General features: G+C 40.4%; 1 protein-coding gene across 1 annotated transcript in view; it reads right to left on the bottom strand.

Annotated features, from left to right (window-relative positions):
- Positions 1-14,110: 14,110 nt before the first annotated feature.
- The window catches only part of Dek (protein), an 89,935-nt gene continuing 80,241 nt past the window's right edge, over positions 14,111-23,804 (bottom strand). The window contains exon 8 of the mRNA XM_071690580.1: positions 14,111-15,954. Within this exon, the coding sequence (XP_071546681.1) occupies positions 15,943-15,954 (12 nt within the window). The 3' untranslated portion in view covers positions 14,111-15,942. The remainder of the gene's footprint in view (positions 15,955-23,804) is intronic.

Below are 23,804 nucleotides of genomic sequence, written 5' to 3'. Positions count from 1 at the left end.
TGGGGATAGGGGAGAAAGAATACTTCCCACATATTCCCTGCGTGTCGTAGAAGGCGACTAAAAGGGGAGGTAGCGGGGGGCTGGAAATCCTCCCCTCTCGTTTTTTTTTTTTAATTTTCCAAAAGAAGGAACAGAGAATTGGGCCAGGTGAGGGAATTCCCTCAAAGGCCCAGTCCTCTGTTCTTAACGCTACCTCACTAATGCGGGAAATGGCGAAGTTTGAAAAAAAAAATAGAAGTGGTAGAGGATGTGTGGATCAGGTGTTTGCTTTGAAGAATGTATGTGAGAAATACTTAGAAAAGCAAATGGATTTGTATGTAGCATTTATGGATCTGGAGAAGGCATATGATAGAGTTGATAGAGATGCTCTGTGGAAGGTATTAAGAATATATGGTGTGGGAGGAAAGTTGTTAGAAGCAGTGAAAAGTTTTTATCGAGGATGTAAGGCATGTGTACGTGTAGGAAGAGAGGAAAGTGATTGGTTCTCAGTGAATGTAGGTTTGCGGCAGGGGTGTGTGATGTCTCCATGGTTGTTTAATTTGTTTATGGATGGGGTTGTTAGGGAGGTAAATGCAAGAGTTTTGGAAAGAGGGGCAAGTATGAAGTCTGTTGGGGATGAGAGAGCTTGGGAAGTGAGTCAGTTGTTGTTCGCTGATGATACAGCGCTGGTGGCTGATTCATGTGAGAAACTGCAGAAGCTGGTGACTGAGTTTGGTAAAGTGTGTGGAAGAAGAAAGTTAAGAGTAAATGTGAATAAGAGCAAGGTTATTAGGTACAGTAGGGTTGAGGGTCAAGTCAATTGGGAGGTGAGTTTGAATGGAGAAAAACTGGAGGAAGTGAAGTGTTTTAGATATCTGGGAGTGGATCTGGCAGCGGATGGAACCATGGAAGCGGAAGTGGATCATAGGGTGGGAGAGGGGGCGAAAATTCTGGGGGCCTTGAAGAATGTGTGGAAGTCGAGAACATTATCTCGGAAAGCAAAAATGGGTATGTTTGAAGGAATAGTGGTTCCAACAGTGTTGTATGGTTGCGAGGCGTGGGCTATGGATAGAGTTGTGCGCAGGAGGATGGATGTGCTGGAAATGAGATGTTTGAGGACAATGTGTGGTGTGAGGTGGTTTGATCGAGTGAGTAACATAAGGGTAAGAGAGATGTGTGGAAATAAAAAGAGCGTGGTTGAGAGAGCAGAAGAGGGTGTTTTGAAGTGGTTTGGGCACATGGAGAGGATGAGTGAGGAAAGATTGACCAAGAGGATATATGTGTCGGAGGTGGAGGGAGCAAGGAGAAGAGGGAGACCAAATTGGAGGTGGAAAGATGGAGTGAAAAAGATTTTGTGTGATCGGGGCCTGAACATGCAGCAGGGTGAAAGGAGGGCAAGGAATAGAGTGAATTGGAGCGATGTGGTATACCGGGGTTGATGTGCTGTCAGTGGATTGAATCAAGGCATGTGAAGCGTCTGGGGTAAACCATGGAAAGCTGTGTAGGTATGTATATTTGCGTGTGTGGACGTATGTATATACATGTGTATGGGGGGGGTTGGGCCATTTCTTTCGTCTGTTTCCTTGCGCTACCTCGCAAACGCGGGAGACAGCGACAAAGTATAAAAAAAAAAAAATATATATATATATATATATATATATATATATATATATTATCCCTGGGGATAGGGGATTAAGAATACTTCCCACGTATTCCCTGCGTGTCGTAGAAGGCGACTAAAAGGGGAGGGAGCGGGGGGCTGGAAATCCTCCCCTCTCTTTTTTTTTTTTTTTTTTTTTTTTTTTAATTTTCCAAAAGAAGGAACAGAGGGGGCCAGGTGAGGATATTCCAAAAAAGGCCCAGTCCTCTGTTCTTAACGCTACCTCGCTAACGCGGGAAATGGCAAATAGTTTAAAAGAAAAGAAAGATATATATATATATAGAGTTTTGGAAAGAGGGTCAAGTATGAAGTCTGTTGGGGATGAGAGAGCTTGGAAAGTGAGTCAGTTGTTGTTCGCTGATGATACAGCGCTGGTGGCTGATTCATGTGAGAAACTGCAGAAGCTGGTGACTGAGTTTGGTAAAGTGTGTGGAAGAAGAAAGTTAAGAGTAAATGTGAATAAGAGCAAGGTTATTAGGTATAGTAGGGTTGAGGGTCAAGTCAATTGGGAGGTGAGTTTGAATGGAGAAAAACTGGAGGAAGTGAAGTGTTTTAGATATCTGGGAGTGGATCTGGCAGTGGATGGAACCATGGAAGCGGAAGTGGATCATAGGGTGGGGGAGGGGGCGAAAATTCTGGGGGCATTGAAGAATGTGTGGAAGTCGAGAACATTATCTCGGAAAGCAAAAATGGGTATGTTTGAAGGAATAGTGGTTCCAACAATGTTGTATGGTTGCGAGGCGTGGGCTATGGATAGAGTTGTGCGCAGAGAGGATGGATGTGCTGGAAATGAGATGTTTGAGGACAATGTGTGGTGTGAGGTGGTTTGATCGAGTGAGTAACGTAAGGGTAAGAGAGATGTGTGGAAATAAAAAGAGTGTGGTTGAGAGAGCAGAAGAGGGTGTTTTGAAGTGGTTTGGGCACATGGAGAGAATGAGTGAGGAAAGATTGACCAAGAGGATATATGTGTCGGAGGTGGAGGGAACGAGGAGAAGAGGGAGACCAAATTGGAGGTGGAAAGATGGAGTGAAAAAGATTTTGTGTGATCGGGGCCTGAACATGCAGCAGGGTGAAAGGAGGGCAAGGAATAGAGTGAATTGGAGCGATGTGGTATACCGGGGTTGACGTGCTGTCAGTGGATTGAATCAAGGCATGTGAAGCGTCTGGGGTAAACCATGGAAAGCTGTGTAGGTATGTATATTTGCGTGTGTGGACGTATGTATATACATGTGTAAGGGGGGGTTGGGCCATTTCTTTCGTCTGTTTCCTTGCGCTACCTCGCAAACGCGGGAGACAGCGACAAAGCATAATAAAAAAATAATATAATATAATATAATATATATATATATATATATATATATATATATATATATATGTACAGTATTGGTCAAGTCAATGGGTATTGTAATGAAATATACCGAAAGTCAAGCTCCTTTTACGATCGGGCCATCTGAACATTGCATGGTTAACCAGACGGTACAGCCTGGTTCAATCAGGTGGTGAGGTGACCGGAAAATCGTCAATTCGACTATTCCTTGCAACGTCAGCTCATTTCTGCCGAAAGCAAAATGGGTTTTTGCAACTAGTGTTCCAACTCGTGTATGGTTCACTGGCTTGATGGTTTGCGCAGAGATCTGTCTGAAATGAATCTCTTGGGACAATGTTGTCTCAGTTTTGATCGATAGTAACCAAACGAATTTGAAAAAACAACGTCTTTGGATCAACAAGTGTTTTTGAATTTTCCATAAATTATGTTGACCTAAGATTATGTTAGTCGATGAACGAAAACGGAGACCAAATTAGTGTGTCTGAAAATCTATTTGTCGCTGAACATCCACCTGCTGGCGGCAAGAACTCTATCCATTGAGCCTACGAATATATTTTAATTTGCTTTGTCACTGTTTCCCGCGTTAGCGAGGTAGCGCAGGGTAACAGACGAAAGAATGGCCCAACCCATCCACATACACATGTATGTACATACACGTTCACACATGTAAATATACATACCTATACATCTCAATGTATACATATATATACACACACAGACATATACATATATACACATGTACATAATTCATAGTCTGCCTTATTTATTCCCATCGCCACACATGGAATAACAACCCCCTCCCCTTCATGTGTGCGAGGTAGTGCTAGGAAAAGACAACAAAGGCCCCATTCGTTCACACTCATTCTCTAGCTGTCATGTAATAATATACCGAAACCACAGCTCCCTTTCCACGTCCAGGCCCCACAGAACTTTCCATGGTTTACCCCAGACGTTTCACATGCCCTGGTTCAATCCATTGACAGCACGTCGACCCCGGTATACCACATCGTTCCAATTCACTCTATTCCTTGCACGCCTTTCACCCTCTTGCATGTTCAGGCCCGATCACTGAAAATCTTTTTCACTCCATCTTTCCACCTCCGATTTGGTCTCCCACTTCTCCTCGTTCCCTCTACCTCTGACACATATATCCTCTTGGTCAATCTTTCCTCACTCATTCTCTCCATGTGACCAAACCATTTCAAAACACCCTCTTCTGCTCTCTCAACCACACTCTTTTTATTTCCATACATCTCTTTTACCCTTACATTATTTACTCGATCAAACCACCTCACACCACATGTTGTCCTGAAACATCTCATTTCCAGCACATCCACCCTCCTGCGCACAACTCTATCCATAGCCCACGCCTCGCAACCATACAACATTGTTGGAACCACTATTCCTTCAAACATACCCATTTTTCCTTTCCGAGATAATGTTCTCAACTTCCAAACATTCTTCAAGGCTCCCAGAATTTTCGCCCCCTCCCCCACCTTATGATTATTTTCATTTTCTACAGTAAATTTGATGGAAGGTACTAAATTGTTAAGTAAGGGGAGAAATATTTGTAAATTTTCATTTGTTGGCCAAATACAAAGAACATCATCTACATACTTAAACCAAATTGCATTAGAAGGTAAGATATCCTTTAGTAATTTTTTCAAAGAATTCCATATGAAGATTACTTAGTACAGGTGCAAGAGGGTTACCTATTGCCATACAAAATATATATATATATATATATATATATATTTTTTTTTATACTATTCGCCATTTCCTGTCTTAGCGAGGTAGCGTTAAGAACAGAGGACTGGGTTTTGAGGGAATATTTTCACCTGGCCCCCTTCTCTGTTCCTTCTTTTGGAAAATTAAAAATATATATATATATATATATATATATATATATATATATATATATATATATATATATATATATATTTTTTTTTTTTGCGGAAGACACCGGAAAAAAAATATATATATTTTATTTATTTATATATATATATATGTATATATATATATATATATATATATATATATATATATATATATATATATATATATATATATATATATATATATATATATATTTTTTTTTTTTTATACTTTGTCGCTGTCTCCCGCGTTTGCGAGGTAGCGCAAGGAAACAGACGAAAGAAATGGCCCAACCCAACCCCATACACATGTATATACATACACGTCCACACACGCAAATATACATACCTACACAGCTTTCCATGGTTTACCCCAGACGCTTCACATGCCCTGATTCAATCCACTGACAGCACGTCAACCCCGGTATACCACATCGATCCAATTCACTCTATTCCTTGCCCTCCTTTCACCCTCCTGCATGTTCAGGCCCTGATCACACAAAATCTTTTTCACTCCATCTTTCCACCTCCAGTTTGGTCTCCCACTTCTCCTCGTTCCCTCCACCTCTGACACAGAAATCCTCTTGGTCAATCTTTCCCCACTCATTCTCTCCATGTGCCCAAACCATTTCAAAACACCCTCTTCTGCTCTCTCAACCACGCTCTTTTTATTTCCACACATCTCTCTTACCCTTACGTTACTTACTCGATCAAACCACCTCACACCACACATTGTCCTCAAACATCTCATTTCCAGCACATCCATCCTCCTGCGCACAACTCTATCCATAGCCCACGCCTCGCAACCATACAACATTGTTGGAACCACTATTCCTTCAAACATACCCATTTTTGCTTTCCGAGGTAATGTTCTCGACTTCCACACATTCTTTAAGGCTCCCAGGATTTTCGCCCCCTCCCCCACCCTATGATCCACTTCCGCTCCATGGTTCCATCCGCTGCCAGATCCACTCCCAGATATCTAAAACACTTTACTTCCTCCAGTTTTTCTCCATTCAAACTTACCTCCCAATTGACTTGACCCTCAACCCTACTGTACCTAATAACCTTGCTCTTCACATTTACTCTTAACTTTCTTCTTTCACACACTTTACCAAACTCAGTCACCAGCTTCTGCAGTTTCTCACATGAATCAGCCACCAGTGCTGTATCATCAGTGAACAACAACTGACTCACTTCCCAAGCTCTCATCCACAACAGACTTCATACTTGCCCCTCTTTCCAAAACTCTTGCATTCACCTCCCTAACAACCCCATTTATTTGATGATAGAGTGGCAGATATAGGGTGTTTTGGTCGAGGTGGTGTGCAAAGTGAGAGGGTTAGGGAAAATGATTTGGTAAACAGAGAAGAGGTTGTAAAAGCTTTGCGGAAGATGAAAGCCGGCAAGGCAGCAGGTTTGGATGGTATTGCAGTGGAATTTATTAAAAAAGGGGGTGACTCTATTATTGACTGGTTGGTAAGGTTATTTAATGTATGTATGACTCATGGTGAGGTGCCTGAGGATTGGCGGAATGCGTGCATAGTGCCATTGTACAAAGGCAAAGGGGATAAGAGTGAGTGCTCAAATTTCAGAGGTATAAGTTTGTTGAGTATTCCTGGTAAATTATATGGGAGGGTATTGATTGAGAGGGTGAAGGCATGTACAGAGCATCAGATTGGGGAAGAGCAGTATGGTTTCAGAAGTGGTAGAGGATGTGTGGATCAGGTGTTTGCTTTGAAGAATGTATGTGAGAAATACTTAGAAAAGCAAATGGATTTGTATGTAGCATTTATGGATCTGGAGAAGGCATATGATAGAGTTGATAGAGATGCTCTGTGGAAGGTATTAAGAATATATGGTGTGGGAGGCAAGTTTTTAGAAGCAGTGAAAAGTTTTTATCGAGGATGTAAGGCATGTGTACGTGTAGGAAGAGAGGAAAGTGATTGGTTCTCAGTGAATGTAGGTTTGCGGCAGGGGTGTTTGATGTCTCCATGGTTGTTTAATTTGTTTATGGATGGGGTTGTTAGGGAGGTGAATGCAAGAGTTTTGGAAAGAGGGGCAAGTATGAAGTCTGTTGGGATGTTCTGTCGCTGTCTCCTGCATTAGCGAGGTAGCGCAAGGAAACAGACGAAAGAATGGCCCAATCCACCCACATACACATGTATATACATACACATCCACACACAGCACAAATACATACCTATACATCTCCATGTATACATATACATACACACACAGACATATACATATATACCCATGTACATAATTCATACTGTCTGCCTTTATTGATTCCCACTGCCACCCCGCCACACATGGAATAAGAACACCCTCCCCCCCTCATGTATTTGGTAATATATTTGGTCTCCCACTTCTTGTTCCTTCCATATTGTCCTCAAATGTTTCATTTCCATCACATCCACACTCCTCCGTACAACCCTATCTTTATTTTTTTTTAGCGAGGTAGTGCAAGGAAACAGACAAAAGAACGGCCCAACCCACCCACATACACATGTATATACATACACGTCCACACACGCACATATATATACCTATACATTTCAACGTATACATACATATATACATACACAGACACATACATATATGTACACACGCACATATACATACCTATACATTTCAACATTTTATTTTGCTTTGTCGCTGTCTCCCACGTTAGCGAGGTAGCGCAAGGAAACAGACGAAAGAATGGCCCAACCCACCCACATACACATGTATATACATACACGTCCACACACGCAAATATACATACCTATACATCTCAATGTACACATATATATATACACACACAGACATATACATATATACACATGTACATAATTCATACTGTCTGCCTTTATTTATTCCCATCGCCACCTCGTCACACATGGAATAACAACCCCCTCCCCCCTCATGTGTGCGAGGTAGCCCTAGGAAAAGACAACAAAGGCCCGATTCGTTCACACTCAGTCTCTAGCTGTCATGTAATAATTCACCGAAACCACATTTCAACATATACATACATATATATACATACACATACATATATACACATGTACAAAATTCATACTTGCTGCCTTTATTCATTCCCGTCGCCACCCTGCCACACATGAAATGTTTCACATGCCCTTGTTCAGTCCATTGACAATACGTCAACCCCAGTACACCACATCGCTCGAGTTCACTTTTTTCCTTGCATACCTCTCACCCTCCTGTATGTTTAGGCCCTGATCACTCAAAATCTTTTTCACTAAATCCTTACACCTCCAGTTTGGTCTCCCACTTTTTGTTCCTTCCACCTCTGACACATATATCCTCTTTGTCAACTTTTCCTCACTCATTCTCTCCATATGTCCACACCATTTCAGCACACCCTCTTCTCTCTAAACAACTCATTTTATTACCACACATTGTTCTCACCACATATTGTTCTCAAATGTTTCATTTCCAACACATCCACACTCCTCCGTACAACCCTATCTTTATTTCTTTTTTAGCAAGGTAGCACAAGGAAACAGACAAAAGAATGGCCCAACCCACCCACATACACATATATATACATACACATCCAGACACACACATATACATGTATACATTTCAACGTATACACATATATATACATACAGACACGTACATATATACACATGTACATAATTCATACTTGCTGCCTTTATTCATTCCCGTCGCCACCCTGCTACACATGAAATGTTTCACATGCCCTGGTTCAGTCCATTGACAGCACGTCAACCCCAGTATACCACATCGCTCGAGTTCACTTTATTCCTAGCATGCCTCTCACCCTCCTGTATGTTTAGGCCTCGATCCCTCAAAATCTTTTTCACTCCACCCTTCCACCTCCAATTTGGTCTCCTACTTCTTGTTCCTTCCATCTCCAGTTTGGTCTCCCACTTCTTGTTCCTTCCACTTCTGACACATATATCCTCTTTGTCAACTTTTCCTCACTCATTCTCTCCTAATGTCCACACTATTTCAACACACCCTCTTCTGCTCTCTAAACCACACTCTTTTTATTACCACACATCTCTCTCACACCACATATTGTCCTCAAATGTTTCGTTTCCAACACATCCACACTCCTCTGTACAACCTTTATTTCTTTTTTTAGCAAGGTAGCGCAAGGAAACAGATGAAAGAACGGCCCAACCCACCCACATACACATGTATATACATACACATCGACACACGCACATATACATACCTATACGTTTCAACGTATACATATACATACATACACAGACACATACATATATACACATGTACATAATTCATACTTGCTGCCTTTATACATTCCCGCCGCCACCCTGCCACACATGAAATGTTTCACATGCCCTGGTTCAGTCCATTGACAGCACGTCAACCCCAGTATACCACATCGTTCGAGTTCACCCGTATGCGCACAAGGTAGCACTAGGAAAAGACAACAAATATATAGTCTCTAGCTGTCATGTATAATGCACCGAAACCACAGCCGCCTTTCCACATCCAGGCCCCACAAAACTTTCCATGGTTCACCCCCGACACTTCACATGCCCTGATCAATCCACTGACAGCACGTCGACCCCAGTATACACAATTCACTCTATTCCTTGCACGCCTTTCACCTTCCTGCATGTTCAGGCCCCAATCGCTCAAAATCTTTTTCACTCCATCCTTCCACCTCCAATTTGGTCTCCCACTTCTCGTTCCTTCCACCTCTGACACATATATCCTCTTGGTCAATCTTACAACCATATAATACTGTTGGAACTACTCTTCCTTCAAACATACCCATTTCTGCTATCCGAAATAATGTTCTTGCTTTCCACAAATTCTTCATTGCTCCTAGAGCCTTCACACCTATTGACTAACATCCACATCCATGATTCCATTTGCTGCAAAGCCACTCCCAGATATCTAAAACACTTCACTTCCTCCAATTTTCTCTATTCAAACTTACATCCCAACTTGTCCCTGAACCCTGCTGACCCTAATAACCTTGCTCTTATTTACATTTACTCCCAACTTCCTTCTTTCTCGCACTTTTCCAAACTCAGTCACCAACTTCTGCAGTTTCTCACTCAAATCAGCTATCAGTGCTGTTTCATTGGCAAACAACAACTGACTCACTTCCTAGGCCCTCTTATTCCCAACAGACTGCATACTTACCTCTCTCATCAAAACTGCATTTACCACCCTAACCACCCCATACATAAACAAATTGAATAAACATGGGGCCATCACATACACACCTGCCACAGACCAACCTTCACTGGGAAGGAATCATTCTCCTCTCTTCCTTCTCATAAACATGCCTTACATCCTTGATGAAAACTTTTCACTGCTTCTAGCAGCTTACTTTTCACATCATATACTTTAAGACCTTCCACAAAATATCTCTGTCAACCCTATCATATGCCTTCTCCAGATCCGTAAATGCCACATACAAATTCATGTTCTTCTAATTATTTCTGACACATTCTTCAAAGCAAACACCTGATCACACATCCTCTACCACTTCAGAAACCACACTCCTCCCTAATCTGATGCTCTGTACATGACTTCACCCTCTCAATATATACCCTTCCATACAATTTACCAGGAATACTAAACAAACTTATGCCTCTAGTTTGATCACTCACCTTTATCCCCTTTACCTTTGTACAATGGCACTATACAAGCATTCTGCCAGTCCTCAGGCACTTCACCATGAACCATACATACATTGAATATCCTTATCAACCAATCAACAACACAGTCTCCCCCTTTCTTAATAAATTCAACTGCAACACCATCCATACCCGCCGCCTTCCCAGATTTCATCTCCTGCAAAGCTTTCCTTACCTCTTCTCTCTAAACCAAACCAACCTCCCTGCCCCTCTCTCTTCGCACACCCCCCTGACCAAAACACCCTACATCTGCCACTCAAACATATTCAACAAACCTTCAAAATTCTCACTCCATCTCCTCGACTTCATCACTACTTTCACTTTTTGCACTTTATTTACCTCCTTCCAAAACATCTTTTTGTTCTTCCTAAATTTTAATGATACTCTCTCACCCAGACTCTCATTTTTCAACCCTTGCACCTTCCTCTTGACCTGCCACTTTCTTCTATACATCTCCCAGTCATTGGCCCTCCTTCCTTGTAAGTATCGTCCAAACCCCTCTCTTTTCGCTCTCACTAATAACTTTACTTCATCCCACCACTCTCTACCCTTCTAATCTGCCCACCCTCCTCACGCCACATGCACCTTTTTCACATGCCATCACTGCTTCCTTGAATACATTCCATTCCTCACCCATCACTGCTTCCTTGAATACACCCCATTCCTCACCCACTCCCATGTCATTTGCTCTTACCTTTTGTTATTCTACACTCAATCTTTCCTGGTATTTTCTCACATGTCTCCTTTCCAAGCTCACTTACACTCTTCTCTCCAACATTCTCTCTTCTTTCTTGAAAACCTCTACATATGTTCACTCTTACCTCCACAAGAGTGAACATCCCTCCATCTGCCCCTCTCAGCACATTAACATCTAAAAGTCTCTTTTCCACACCTATCAATTAACATGTAATCCAATAATGCCCTTTGACTATGTCCCCTACTCACATACGTATACTTATGTATATTTTCTCCTTTTCAACCAGTCTTTTTGCAGCACATAAATCCAAAAGCTCTTCATTTACATTCACAACACTGAATACACCATGTACACCAGTTATACCCTCAACTGCCACATTACTCACCTTTGCATTTAAATCACCCATCACTAATACCCGATCTCATGCACCAAAGCTGCTGACACACTCACTCAGCTGCTCCCAAAACACTTGCCTCTCATGATCTTTCTTCTCATGGCCAGGTGCATAAGCACCAATAATCACCCATCTCTCTTCATCCACATTCAGTTTTACTCACGTCACTCTAGAATTTACTTTCTTACACACTATCTCACACTCTCACAACTGCATCAGGAGTAGTGCTACTCCTTCCTTAGCTCTTGTGCTCTCACCAACCTGACTGTACTCCCAAGATTTTTCAAAACCATTATTCCCCTTTACCCTTGAGCTTCGTTTCACTTAAGAGCCAGAACATCCAGGTTTCTTTCCTCTAACATACCTCTCCTTTCTTCTCATCTTGGTTACATCTACACACATTCAGAAACACCAATCTGAGCCTTCGAGGAGGATGAGCACTCCCCGCTTGACTTCTTCTTCTGTTTCCCCTTTCAGAAATTGAAAATGCAAGGGGATGAGCCATACTAGAAGCACCAGAAATATGATCATGGTAAAAGGACCCAACAGAGGCTGAAAACATACATGAATCGTGGAAGGGTTATGAGGTTAAAAGTGATTGTGTTGGAAGATTTGGAACTCAGGTATGGAGTTTAATTACTTGTTCCAGATTGTTTAAGGAGAGAAAAAGGAAAGGACTCAGCTCCACCAGGATCATCCTGGTAAGAGCCTAATACTTCCTTGCAGTGTTCATTGAAATCCCATGCACAGAGGATCTTGGTTTGTAGACGCAACATGAACAGAGGTTAATATCAAGAAGTTAAAGTCGAAAAATTGTACATAGTTGTAGGAATGAGTGTGTGTGCTTGTGTAAACAAAGTGCAAGAGCAAGGCTGAGGAGGGTAGAGAGATTTTCAGCAAGATGGTATCAAAGTTACGAAGATTAAGATCCACAAGGTTAGCAGTAGAAATGATAAGAGATTATAGTTGGAGATGTGATAGTGCAGAGGAGAAGCAGCCTTGGAAAGCTGGGTTTGAGAGAGATGATGATCATGGGAAGTGATAAATTGATGGTGTTCTGTAGAGGGTTTGATTTAAGGCTGCAAACATTGCAGAAATAAATAGGGAAAAAGCCAGGCCTTGGAGCTGTGGCTGAGGAACTTGGGTGGATCCCATTCACATGATAGTAGCCAAGTGATCCTGGGATCCATCCAGTCTCTTGATTGATGGCACTACTATGGATCAGAGCTGGAGAATAATCATAGTTGGTTTTTATGGGGGAAGAGAGGGAGAGAGTGTTGTGCATGAGATGAGTAAAGGTTGTGTCTTCTGAGTGGAATTCCATCTTGGGCATGATGGGTTTTGTAGTTAGCTGAATCTGTGTTAATAGTTAAGATGAATGGTTTCCAGGATGTTGATGAGAAAGTGTCACTTTTACATGCCTGGGGAATATACCTTCAGATGGAAGTACATCTTGTGGGGTAGAATGGATGTTTAGCATTTCTCGAGTCATTACTGTGTGTATGTCTCTGGTCAGTGCCCTGTTTGTTGTCGAATGGGGACTGAGAGTAGACATTGCTAAAGTGTGGCACTGGGGTTAATATCTTTTGTTTCTCCTTAGGGATTGGGTTGGTTATGGTGTGGTCTAAGTGGGTGGGGTGTAGGGCCTTTGCAAGGAATTGGTGCTTAACGTGTTTATGGTTATGAGGCAGCCAGTTTTTGTTCTCAACTGTATGGAAAAGATGCTTTGGGATTCTTTTCCACGTCCAAAATTCGTGTCATTGTGTTTGTTTTTGACCTTTATGCTGATGTTTGTTGCAGATGTGTAGCATGTAATACATAATATGGATGGAGATCTGTACAGTGGAAATAGTTGATCATTCAAGGGTTGTGGAAAGGTTTAGGTTGGATTTGTGTCTTCCCAGTTTTGAGTGACTGGATTTTTAATGGGAAACAAACATTATGTTTAGAGAGCTGATTTGATAGTGTTATTGCATCATTCTGTCATTACTTCGGCAGTATTTGGGATGTTGTGACATAATTATGGAGTCATCTCATGAGATCTTTTACAGTGTAGTCTGTCGGAGGTGTTGGGAGATCATGTAGGAAGAGATTGAAGAGGGTTAGAGAAATACCTACTCTTTGGGGAACTCCATTGTATTATGAATGTTTTTATTCATAGAGGTGAAGCTTTTTGAATGACCAACATGTCGGCCAACTATGAAATTAACCACATTTTGTCCTTGTTGTGGAGGTTGGTGTCAAGTAATTCCTTCACAAGGTCAGAAACCTTTTTTAAAACTTTTAAACAGCTACAATGGTAAGGCTGCATAATTTCATGCTGCAGCATTTGCTGTGGGTTATGGAAACCCTCCTAAAATAGTTGGGACTGTATAATTATGTGTAGTTGGGATAATTCACTAGTATCTATATTTAATCAAGAAAGAATGCTTCTTCAATCTACTGCACTAAGGTAAACCATTTTCCAAATTTCTATGCACAAGGCATCAATTATCATAAGACATTAAAACAAAATATTAGAATAACTAAAACCTACTTTATTAGAATAATCTTACACTTGGTTTGCCCTTATCTTGTAAAAAATGGGGTAGGTAAAATGTCTGCCAGTTATATTTTGAACTAGTGAATGTCAAGTTAGTTTTTCTTGTTCATGGATCAGAAAATTCAAGTATACTATATAGATGTCACAGCATCTACATTTAACTGTAATGAAAATCCAAATGAAGGAATCATTATTCCACTCTTCTAAGTTTAGCAGAGAAGTCTGGTTGTCCCTTAAACTGTTTAACCCAATTTTCTGATATTTGCAAGAGGTAGTTTTCTGATTTACTTCAATACTATATCAACTTAATTCCATAACTTGAAAATTGCACTTGATAATATTCACTGGAAAAATATTTGAGCCACAATGGACAAAATAATGGGCCAATTCAAAATTTTTCCATGGAAATGACAAGCACACCATAACTTGTTCATCTAACCTTGTCCAAATCACTGACATGTAATTTTTACTTCGAAAACTGTATGCTCAGAGCACAAGTGAGCTGTGGTTAATTACCGGTACATATAAAAACAATTCAACATTGCTGGGACAGACAAAAATATATACTCTACAAATATTCTAGGTACACTCAGTAACATGTACAAGAACTTCCCCCATTTACAGTATGATATCTAACATAAGTCAATAAACTGATAAAACTACTTTAGTGAACCATATACAATGGCTTATTCAGTGATGTAAAAGGTTACTAACAAACTGCTTTTTTAAAAAACAATTTCATGGTAACATGAAAAGCAAAAACATAAATTATATAAAATGCTTTAATGGCACATTAACCTAGCATATCTGAGGCAAATAATCTATCCTTATAGGCGTATCATGAAAAAATTGTTGATACATCAAAACTGGCAATGAAATTATTTTACAAATGTAAGAGAAAAATGTTTAACAACATTATAGCATACATTACTGATAAATTTTAAAAAGAAAATGATGCCCACTCTCACAGTATACTTCAGAGAAATAAGTTAATAGCAAAATAGACAGCTAACCAAAAAAAGCTTCAAGCATTACTGAAGAAAAAATCTTTAATATCACACTCACTAGGCAATATTATCACTCCAAGCACACAAATCCAATATCCCTATCACTTTTGTTAACCTCCACAAAATTCTTGATACACTTTCTAGCTCACTAAGTAACAGATGTATTTAGACAACTAATAAATATTACAAGAAAGTTTGGGAAGTGGTTGGTATGACTAAACAGCATGGTGTATTACAATGAATGTCTTATGAAGAGCTGTGCAAGATGTAAGCAAGTAGGAGTGATACTTCTTGCCCTCAAGAGCAATTCGGATAGCACACAGCCAACACTGACCCTTATTACTGAATACAACACTAACAATCTACTTTTCATTCTGCTTTTGCTGGGCTGAACTGAAAAATATTTCCCTATTTCTACAATTTAAGTAAAAATGTGCAAATAAGGCTGTGGTATGGAGATTTTAGGAACTGAATAAATTTATCAAATAAATGTTACATTGGTTCACATGACAAGCAAAATCATAAATCTGGAAAATGCTGTAACCTGTATATTGTTAAAGCCTACGATGAAGAACTTTTCAAATCTATTCACACACAAAAGTGTGCTAGAGCAAGTACTAAAGAAAAGAAAATAAGTGCCATTAACACTATTAAGAACTACATATTTTCAATAAATCGATTGGGTTTATGACACATTGTAACTCACATTGGTATAAGTTTTATAATTTTGTGTAAATCTATAATAAAAAACATCATATGAACAATTTGTACTATACTTAACATTGGTAACGTTGACCAATCATGATATTATCTGAAACAGAACACATGAAAATAAATATTAGTGACAAAAGTTATCATACAAATGTACTTTTAAGTAATGAACAAAAACTCTCAAAACTTACATATTCATCCTATTTCAACTAAATCACAAAACACTGAAATTCAATGAGCTAATAGAGGAAAGTGGAATTTTTGTATACATGAAACATCAATCTTTGTTTACAAAATGCTGGTAATTTACTGATAAATTTTATCAAACTGTTTGAGCTAGCCAATTAAGATTCACTGCATTTCCAAACTATTACAGTTGAATAACACTGCAGAGGTTTTGGAAGCTGAGCTTTTATGACTGATATTTTACCTAAAATTATCTGCCACATCAACAGTTAAAAGTCATCATCAGCAGCAGCTGTTATGAACAAAGAAATACTATGATTACTCAAAGGAAGTGCATACGTGCAAATTGAGCATAATTAAACTAAATGATTTAATCAAAAGTCCTTGGTAGGGTAATGCGTTAGAAACCACAGCAGGGATAAAATAGTTCTGACCTGAACCTACAACACTGTATCTCAAAATCTACAATAATCCATCACTCAAGAACCACTGCAGTAATACACCAGGCATTTATTCTCTTGGCATGTAAGACTACGCTCCTGTTTCATATACTTCAAAGTCATACCATTCATGACCAAGCACTGTGAATTCACTGGAGGTAAACACTGTCTAGGAAATATGTTGCCTCATGTAACTCTCAGGTGGAGAGTGTTTCAACCACTTTACTCTCATCAATGCTGACACAGTTGCATATCTTGCCCCACCAAAATCAAAACTTAGTGGATGATGATCAGACACAGCCTATTACCAGGCATGGATAACCCACTGCAGTGAACTGGAGTGATAAGATTCACAAACCCCTCTAAACCCAGCAAAAACTCGTATTTCACTCTAAATTAATCACCTTGGCTACCCCTCAAAGACTTCAACATATAGAAGCCGTTTAGCTTAATACCCTGAGTGTAATGCACTTGAATATGCTGGCTTTCTGTCTCAGAAACACCCAAACAGTTGTCATTGATTGTGTTGGCACTTCACTTACCTTTTTCACATCTTATAATACTGTAACCTCCTGCAATGTTACTGCCCGTAATACTTTTACTACGCTTTTAATATCGTGCTTATGACTCCTAGTTCTAAAATACTACTGTACAGAATTTATATACAGGTTGAGCATCCCTCATCCAAAATGCTACAAAATCCAAAACTTTCTGAGTGATGGCATTACGTTACAAGTGGAAAATTCCACACCTGACCTCACATGCCCTTGCTGGGTTCTGGTGCTCTGTTGGCACCAATGTTACAAATCATCATCACTGCCAGACCTACATGCATTACTCTTTTTTTTTTTTTTGCTTATTCTCTGTTCTATGGTACAAAGATAATAAAAATTTCAAAAAGGGCTGCAGATAATGAGGCTCATTGTTCACTCATTGACCAATAGTAAAATAGCTGAAATGGTTCTGAATCAAGGTGATCATGATAAGAGATGTTGAAGATGACTATGTTAATACTGCAGAAAAAGTGTGTACAGATGACATGGTAAAAATGTATGATGGATTTATTGAAGGACTAGAGCAGTGTGCAGTCATAACAGAACAAGAAATCCATGTCAGTTAATAAAATCAGAGAGAGACTTCTAAGACAAAAACCATTATTAATGGAGCAGATAACTGGAGTTAACATATAATAAGATCTAAAAAGCTGAAGTTGTGATACCTTATCTTCTGAAGGTTCAGTGTTACATAAACTTTGTTTCATGTGCAAAATTATTAAAAATATTGTATAAATTACCTTCAGGCTATGTGTGTAAGGTGTATATGAAACATAAATGGATTTTGTGTTTAGACTTTAAAGTACCATCCCCATGATATCTCATTATCTATTATCCATCATGACAAATGTGGAAAACAGGATGGTATGGAAACAAACAGGTTAGAGCTGAGAAATATGTCAACATTTAGACTGTTCAATGGTCTTACTCAGCAGATACTGATTCCAGCATTCAGCGGGAATCAATACCTTCTGAGGAAAATCGGACAGTCGAAACGTTGAGGTACGTCTCATATCTAGCCCATTTGTTTAACTCATTATGTTATTTATTTATTTATTCATTTTACTTTGTCACTGTCTTCCGCATTAGCGCAAGGAAACAGAAGAATGGCCCAACCCACCCACATACACATGTATATACATACACGTCCACACACGCAAAATATACATACCTATACATCTCAACGTATACATATATATACACACAGACATATACATATATTCACATGTACATAATTCATACTGTCTGCCTTTATTCATTCCCATCGCCACCTCACCACACATGAAATAACAACCCCCTCCCCCCTCATGTGTGCGAGGTAGTGCTAGGAAAAGACAACAAAGGCCCCATTCGTTTACTCTCAGTCTCTAGCTGTCATGTAATAATGCCCCACAGAACTTTCTATGGTTTACCCCAGACGCTTCACATGCCCTAGTTCAATCCATTGACAGCATGTCGACCCCGGTATACCACATCGTTCCAATTCACTCTATTCTTTGCAATCCTTTCACCCTCCTGCATGTTCAGGCCCCGATCACTCAAAATCTTTTTCACCTCATCTTTCCACCTCCAATTTGGTCTCCCACTTCTCCTCGTTTCCTCCACCTCCGACACATATATCCTCTTGGTCAATCTTTCCTCACTCATTCTCTCCATGTGACCAAACCATTTCAAAACTCCCTCTTCTGCTCTCTCAACCACACTCTTTTTATTACCACACATATCTCTTACCCTATTATTACCTACTCGATCAAACCACCTTAGACCACATATCCTCAAACATCTCATTTCCAGCACATCCACCCTCCTCCGCACAACTCTATCCATAGCTCACGCCTCGCAACCATACAACATTGTTGGAACAACTATTCCTTCAAACATACCCATTTTTGCTTTCCGAGATAATGTTCTCGACTTCCACGCATTCTTCAAGGCTCCCAGAATTTTTGCCCCCTCCCCCACCCTATGATTCACTTACACTTCCATGGTTCCATCCGCTGCCAAATCCACTCCCAGATATCTAAAACACTTCACTTCCTCCAGTTTTTCTCCATTCAAACTTACCTCCCAACTGACTTGACCCTCAACCCTACTGTACCTAATAACCTTGCTCTTATTCACATTTACTCTTAACTTTCTTCTTTCACACACTTTACCAAACTCAGTCACCAGCTTCTACAGTTTCTCACATGAATCAGCCACCAGCGCTGTATCACCAGTGAACAACAACTGACTCACTTCCCAATCTCTCTCATCCACAACAGCCTGCATACTTGCCCCTCTTTCCAAAACTCTTGCATTCACCTCCCTAACAACCCCATCCACAAACAAATTAAACAACCATGAGACATCACACACCCCTGCCACAAACCTACATTCACTGAGAACCAATCACTTTCCTCTATTCCTACTCGTACACATGCCTTACATCCTCGATAAAAACTTTTCACTGCTTCTAACAACTTGCCTCCCACACCATATATTCTTAATACCTTCCACAGAGCATCTCTATCAACTCTATCATATGCCCTTTCCAGATCCATAAATGCTACATACAAATCTATTTGCTTTTCTAAGTATTTCTCACATACATTCTTCAAAGCAAACACCTGATCCACACATCCTCTACCACTTCTGAAACCATACTGCTCTTTCCCAATCTGATGCTCTTTACATGCCTTCACCCTCTCAATCAATACCCTCCCATATGATTTCCCAGGAATACTCAACTTTTTTTTTTTTTTTTTTTTTTTTTTTTTGCTTTGTCGCTGTCTCCTGCATTTGCGAGGTAGCGCAAGGAAACAGACGAAAGAAATGGCCCAACCCACCCCCATACACATGTATATACATACGTCCACACACGCAAATATACATACCTATACAGCTTTCCATGGTTTACCCCAGACGCTTCACATGCCCTGATTCAATCCACTGACAGCACGTCAACCCCGGTATACCACATCGATCCAATTCACTCTATTCCTTGCAATCCTTTCACCCTCCTGCATGTTCAGGCCCCGATCACACAAAATCTTTTTCACTCCATCTTTCCACCTCCAATTTGGTCTCTCACTTCTCCTCGTTCCCTCCACCTCCGACACATATATCCTCTTGGTCAATCTTTCCTCACTCATTCTCTCCATGTGCCCAAACCATTTCAAAACACCCTCTTCTGCTCTCTCAACCACGCTCTTTTAATTTCCACACATCTCTCTTACCCTTACGTTACTTACTCGATCAAACCACCTCACACCACACATTGTCCTCAAACATCTCATTTCCAGTACATCCATCCTCCTGCGCACAACTCTATCCATAGCCCACGCCTCGCAACCATACAACATTGTTGGAACAACTATTCCTTCAAACATACTCATTTTTGCTTTCCGAGATAATGTTCTCGACATCCACACATTCTTCAAGGCTCCCAGGATTTTCGCCCACTCCCCCACCCTATGATCCACTTCCGCTTCCATGGTTCCATCCGCTGCCAGATCCACTCCCAGATATCTAAAACACTTTACTTCCTCCAGTTTTTCTCCATTCAAACTTTCCTCCCAATTGACTTGACCCTCAACCCTATTGTACCTAATAACCTTGCTCTTATTCACATTTACTCTTAACTTTCTTCTTTCACACACTTTACCAAACTCAGTCACCAGCTTCTGCAGTTTCTCACATGAATCAGCAACCAGCGCTGTATCATCAGCGAACAACAACTGACTCACTTCCCAAGCTCTCTCATCCCCAACAGACTTCATACTTGCCCCTCTTTCCAAAACTCTTGCATTCACCTCCCTAACAACCCCATCCATAAACAAATTAAACAACCATGGAGACATCACACACCCCTCCCGCAAACCTACATTCACTGAGAACCAATCACTTTCCTCTCTTCCTACACGTACACATGCCTTACATCCTCGATAAAAACTTTTCACTGCTTCTAACAACTTGCCTCACACACCATATATTCTTAATACCTTCCACAGAGCATCTCTATCAACTCTATCATATGCCTTCTCCAGATCCATAAATGCTACATAAAAATCCATTTGCTTTTCTAAGTATTTCTCACATACATTCTTCAAAGCAAACACCTGATCCACACATCCTCTACCACTTCTGAAACCACACTGCTCTTCCCCAATCTGATGCTCTGTACATGCCTTCACCCTCTCAATCAATACCCTTCCATATAATTTACCAGGAATACTCAACAAACTTATACCTCTGTAATTTGAGCACTCACTCTTATCCCCTTTGCCTTTGTACAATGGCACTATGCACGCATTCCGCCAATCCTCAGGCACCTCACCATGAGTCATACATACATTAAATAACCTTACCAACCAGTCAATAATACAGTCACCCCCTTTTTTAATAAATTCCACTGCAATACCATCCAAACCTGCTGCCTTGCCGGCTTTCATCTTCCGCAAAGCTTTTACTACCTCTTCTCTGTTTACCAAATCATTTTCCCTAACCCTCTCACTTTGCACACCACCTCGACCAAAACACCCTATATCTGCCACTCTATCATCAAACACATTCAACAAACCTTCAAAATACTCACTCCATCTCCTTCTCACATCACCACTACTTGTTATCACCTCCCCATTAGCGCCCTTCACTGAAGTTCCCATTTGCTTACGCACTTTATTTACCTCCTTCCAGAACATCTTTTTATTCTCCCTAAAATTTAATGATACTCTCTCTCCCCAACTCTCATTTGCCCTCTTTTTCACCTCTTGCACCTTTCTCTTGACCTCCTGTCTCTTTCTTTTATACATCTCCCACTCAATTGCATTTTTTCCCTGCAAAAATCGTCCAAATGCCTCTCTCTTCTCTTTCACTAATAATCTTACTTCTTCATCCCACCACTCACTACCCTTTCTAATCAACCCACCTCCCACTCTTCTCATGCCACAAGCATCTTTTGCGCAATCCATCACTGATTCCCTAAATACATCCCATTCCTCACCCACTCCCCTTACTTATACCTCCATAATTTGAACACTCACTCATTATGTATATGCAAATATTCCAAAACCTGAAACACTTCTGACCTCAGGCATTTCAGATAAGGGAAACTTAGCTTGTAGTAAGTTACACTGAGAAAGAAAAGTCACATTTAGTGAGACTTCATCATTGGTAGTTCAGTCTCATAAAAGAACTCATCCCAGGGGAGTCCATATTTCCCTGACTTTTGATGGCAAAATCCTCTGGGTAACACCTGGCTTGTAACTACCGATGAGCCCAGATTTAACTGGTGATGTACTTATGCTTCTTAGCACTACCAGTACCAGAACTTAAAAGACATTTTAGTGGCATAATGCAGAGGGCAAAACAAGTGCAATATACAGTTTCCTGCACCACAAAATACTGCAGTGCTCCATAAGTACCTAGTACCTTGTTAGTAATCTGTTACCACTGCATCTGACCTTATACTTCCCCTTCACATCGGTAAAAACAGACCACTTGCTTTGGTGTTCCCTAGGAATGTCAGCCCTGGTTGTGATACTACTCAAGACCTGGCCAGGATTATAAAACTATTCTCCCTAAAACTGTAAGCTTTCAAAAGATATTATTATTGACTGGTATGAAATAAAAATAATTTATAATTTATTATTGCTTAACAGTTTTGTTTCTCCTTTTATACAGGTATTACTGCTCCAACCATTCTACTCAGTCCTGATTCATTTTTTTTTTTTTGTTTTTGTTTTATATCTGGAAACAGGTGAGGAAATCATGGAAGGGGAAAACACACTAAAAGCAACAGGCAGCAGGATGTGTGGACCCAGGTAGTAGAGCACTGGCATTCCTCATGCATTTTTGCTGCTAATGAGACATTGGCAAGGCAGGCTGCATGCACGAGTGGGTGAATGGCAAAGCAGGCTGAATGCAAGAGTGGGTCTGAGATTTGTGCAGAACCACCAATGTGTAAGTGCTTATGACTTGGGCAATGTAAGCTTCATGTACGTGTAAGCAAAGTAATGAGTGTTACAGAACTTATCCTCAAGGTTACTGCTTCTTCATTTGGAATACATTCCTACAGTGATTCTTGAACAAATGTGTGTGAATGGAGACATGTCTAATACACATACAGCTTCAGTTGAGACATGCCTAGTGTGGTACTCCCTTTTCATCTTGGAATACACCTACATACACTCACACACTGCAACCCAGTCAGAGCCTCCTCCAGTCACAACCATTAGAAACGAAAAAATATAAGGAGGGAAGGGTTTCCAGACACCAACTCTCACCTTCTATGACAAGCAGGGAATGCATAGGAAATATTCTTTCTACCCTATCCTTAAGGATCTGAACCCCTTTAACTGCCTTTTATGATATGCTGGGGATAAGAGGCAAGAGTTCTTCCTTCCCTATCCTCTCAGTCACCACTCCTGTACACTTTCCTTGGTTCACTCAAACTTATACCTCTGAAATTTGTTCCTCTTGCCTTCAGACACTGGCACTATACAGATATTCAACCAATCCTCAGGCACCTTGCCATGATCCAAACCTACACTGAAAATCCTAACCAAGCTATTAATTTCTTAAGAAATTCAATTGTAATCTAATCCACTTCTGCCATTTTGTGGCACTTCTTACACAATGCTTTCACCACCTCTTCCTTTTTCACCAAACTACTTTCCACATCTGCCACCCTATCTATCTATATCTCTGATGCCCATCCCTTTGGAACTACCTCAAGAGGGTGGGCACAGCAAGTCTCCATATCTGATGGACTCCAGTGCTGTTTCTTA

The sequence above is a fragment of the Panulirus ornatus genome, chromosome 48 (assembly GCF_036320965.1).
Source record: "Panulirus ornatus isolate Po-2019 chromosome 48, ASM3632096v1, whole genome shotgun sequence".
NCBI lineage: Eukaryota > Metazoa > Arthropoda > Malacostraca > Decapoda > Palinuridae > Panulirus > Panulirus ornatus.
Note: the sequence above shows the minus strand (reverse complement) of the source record. Positions and strands in the feature narration are given on the sequence as shown.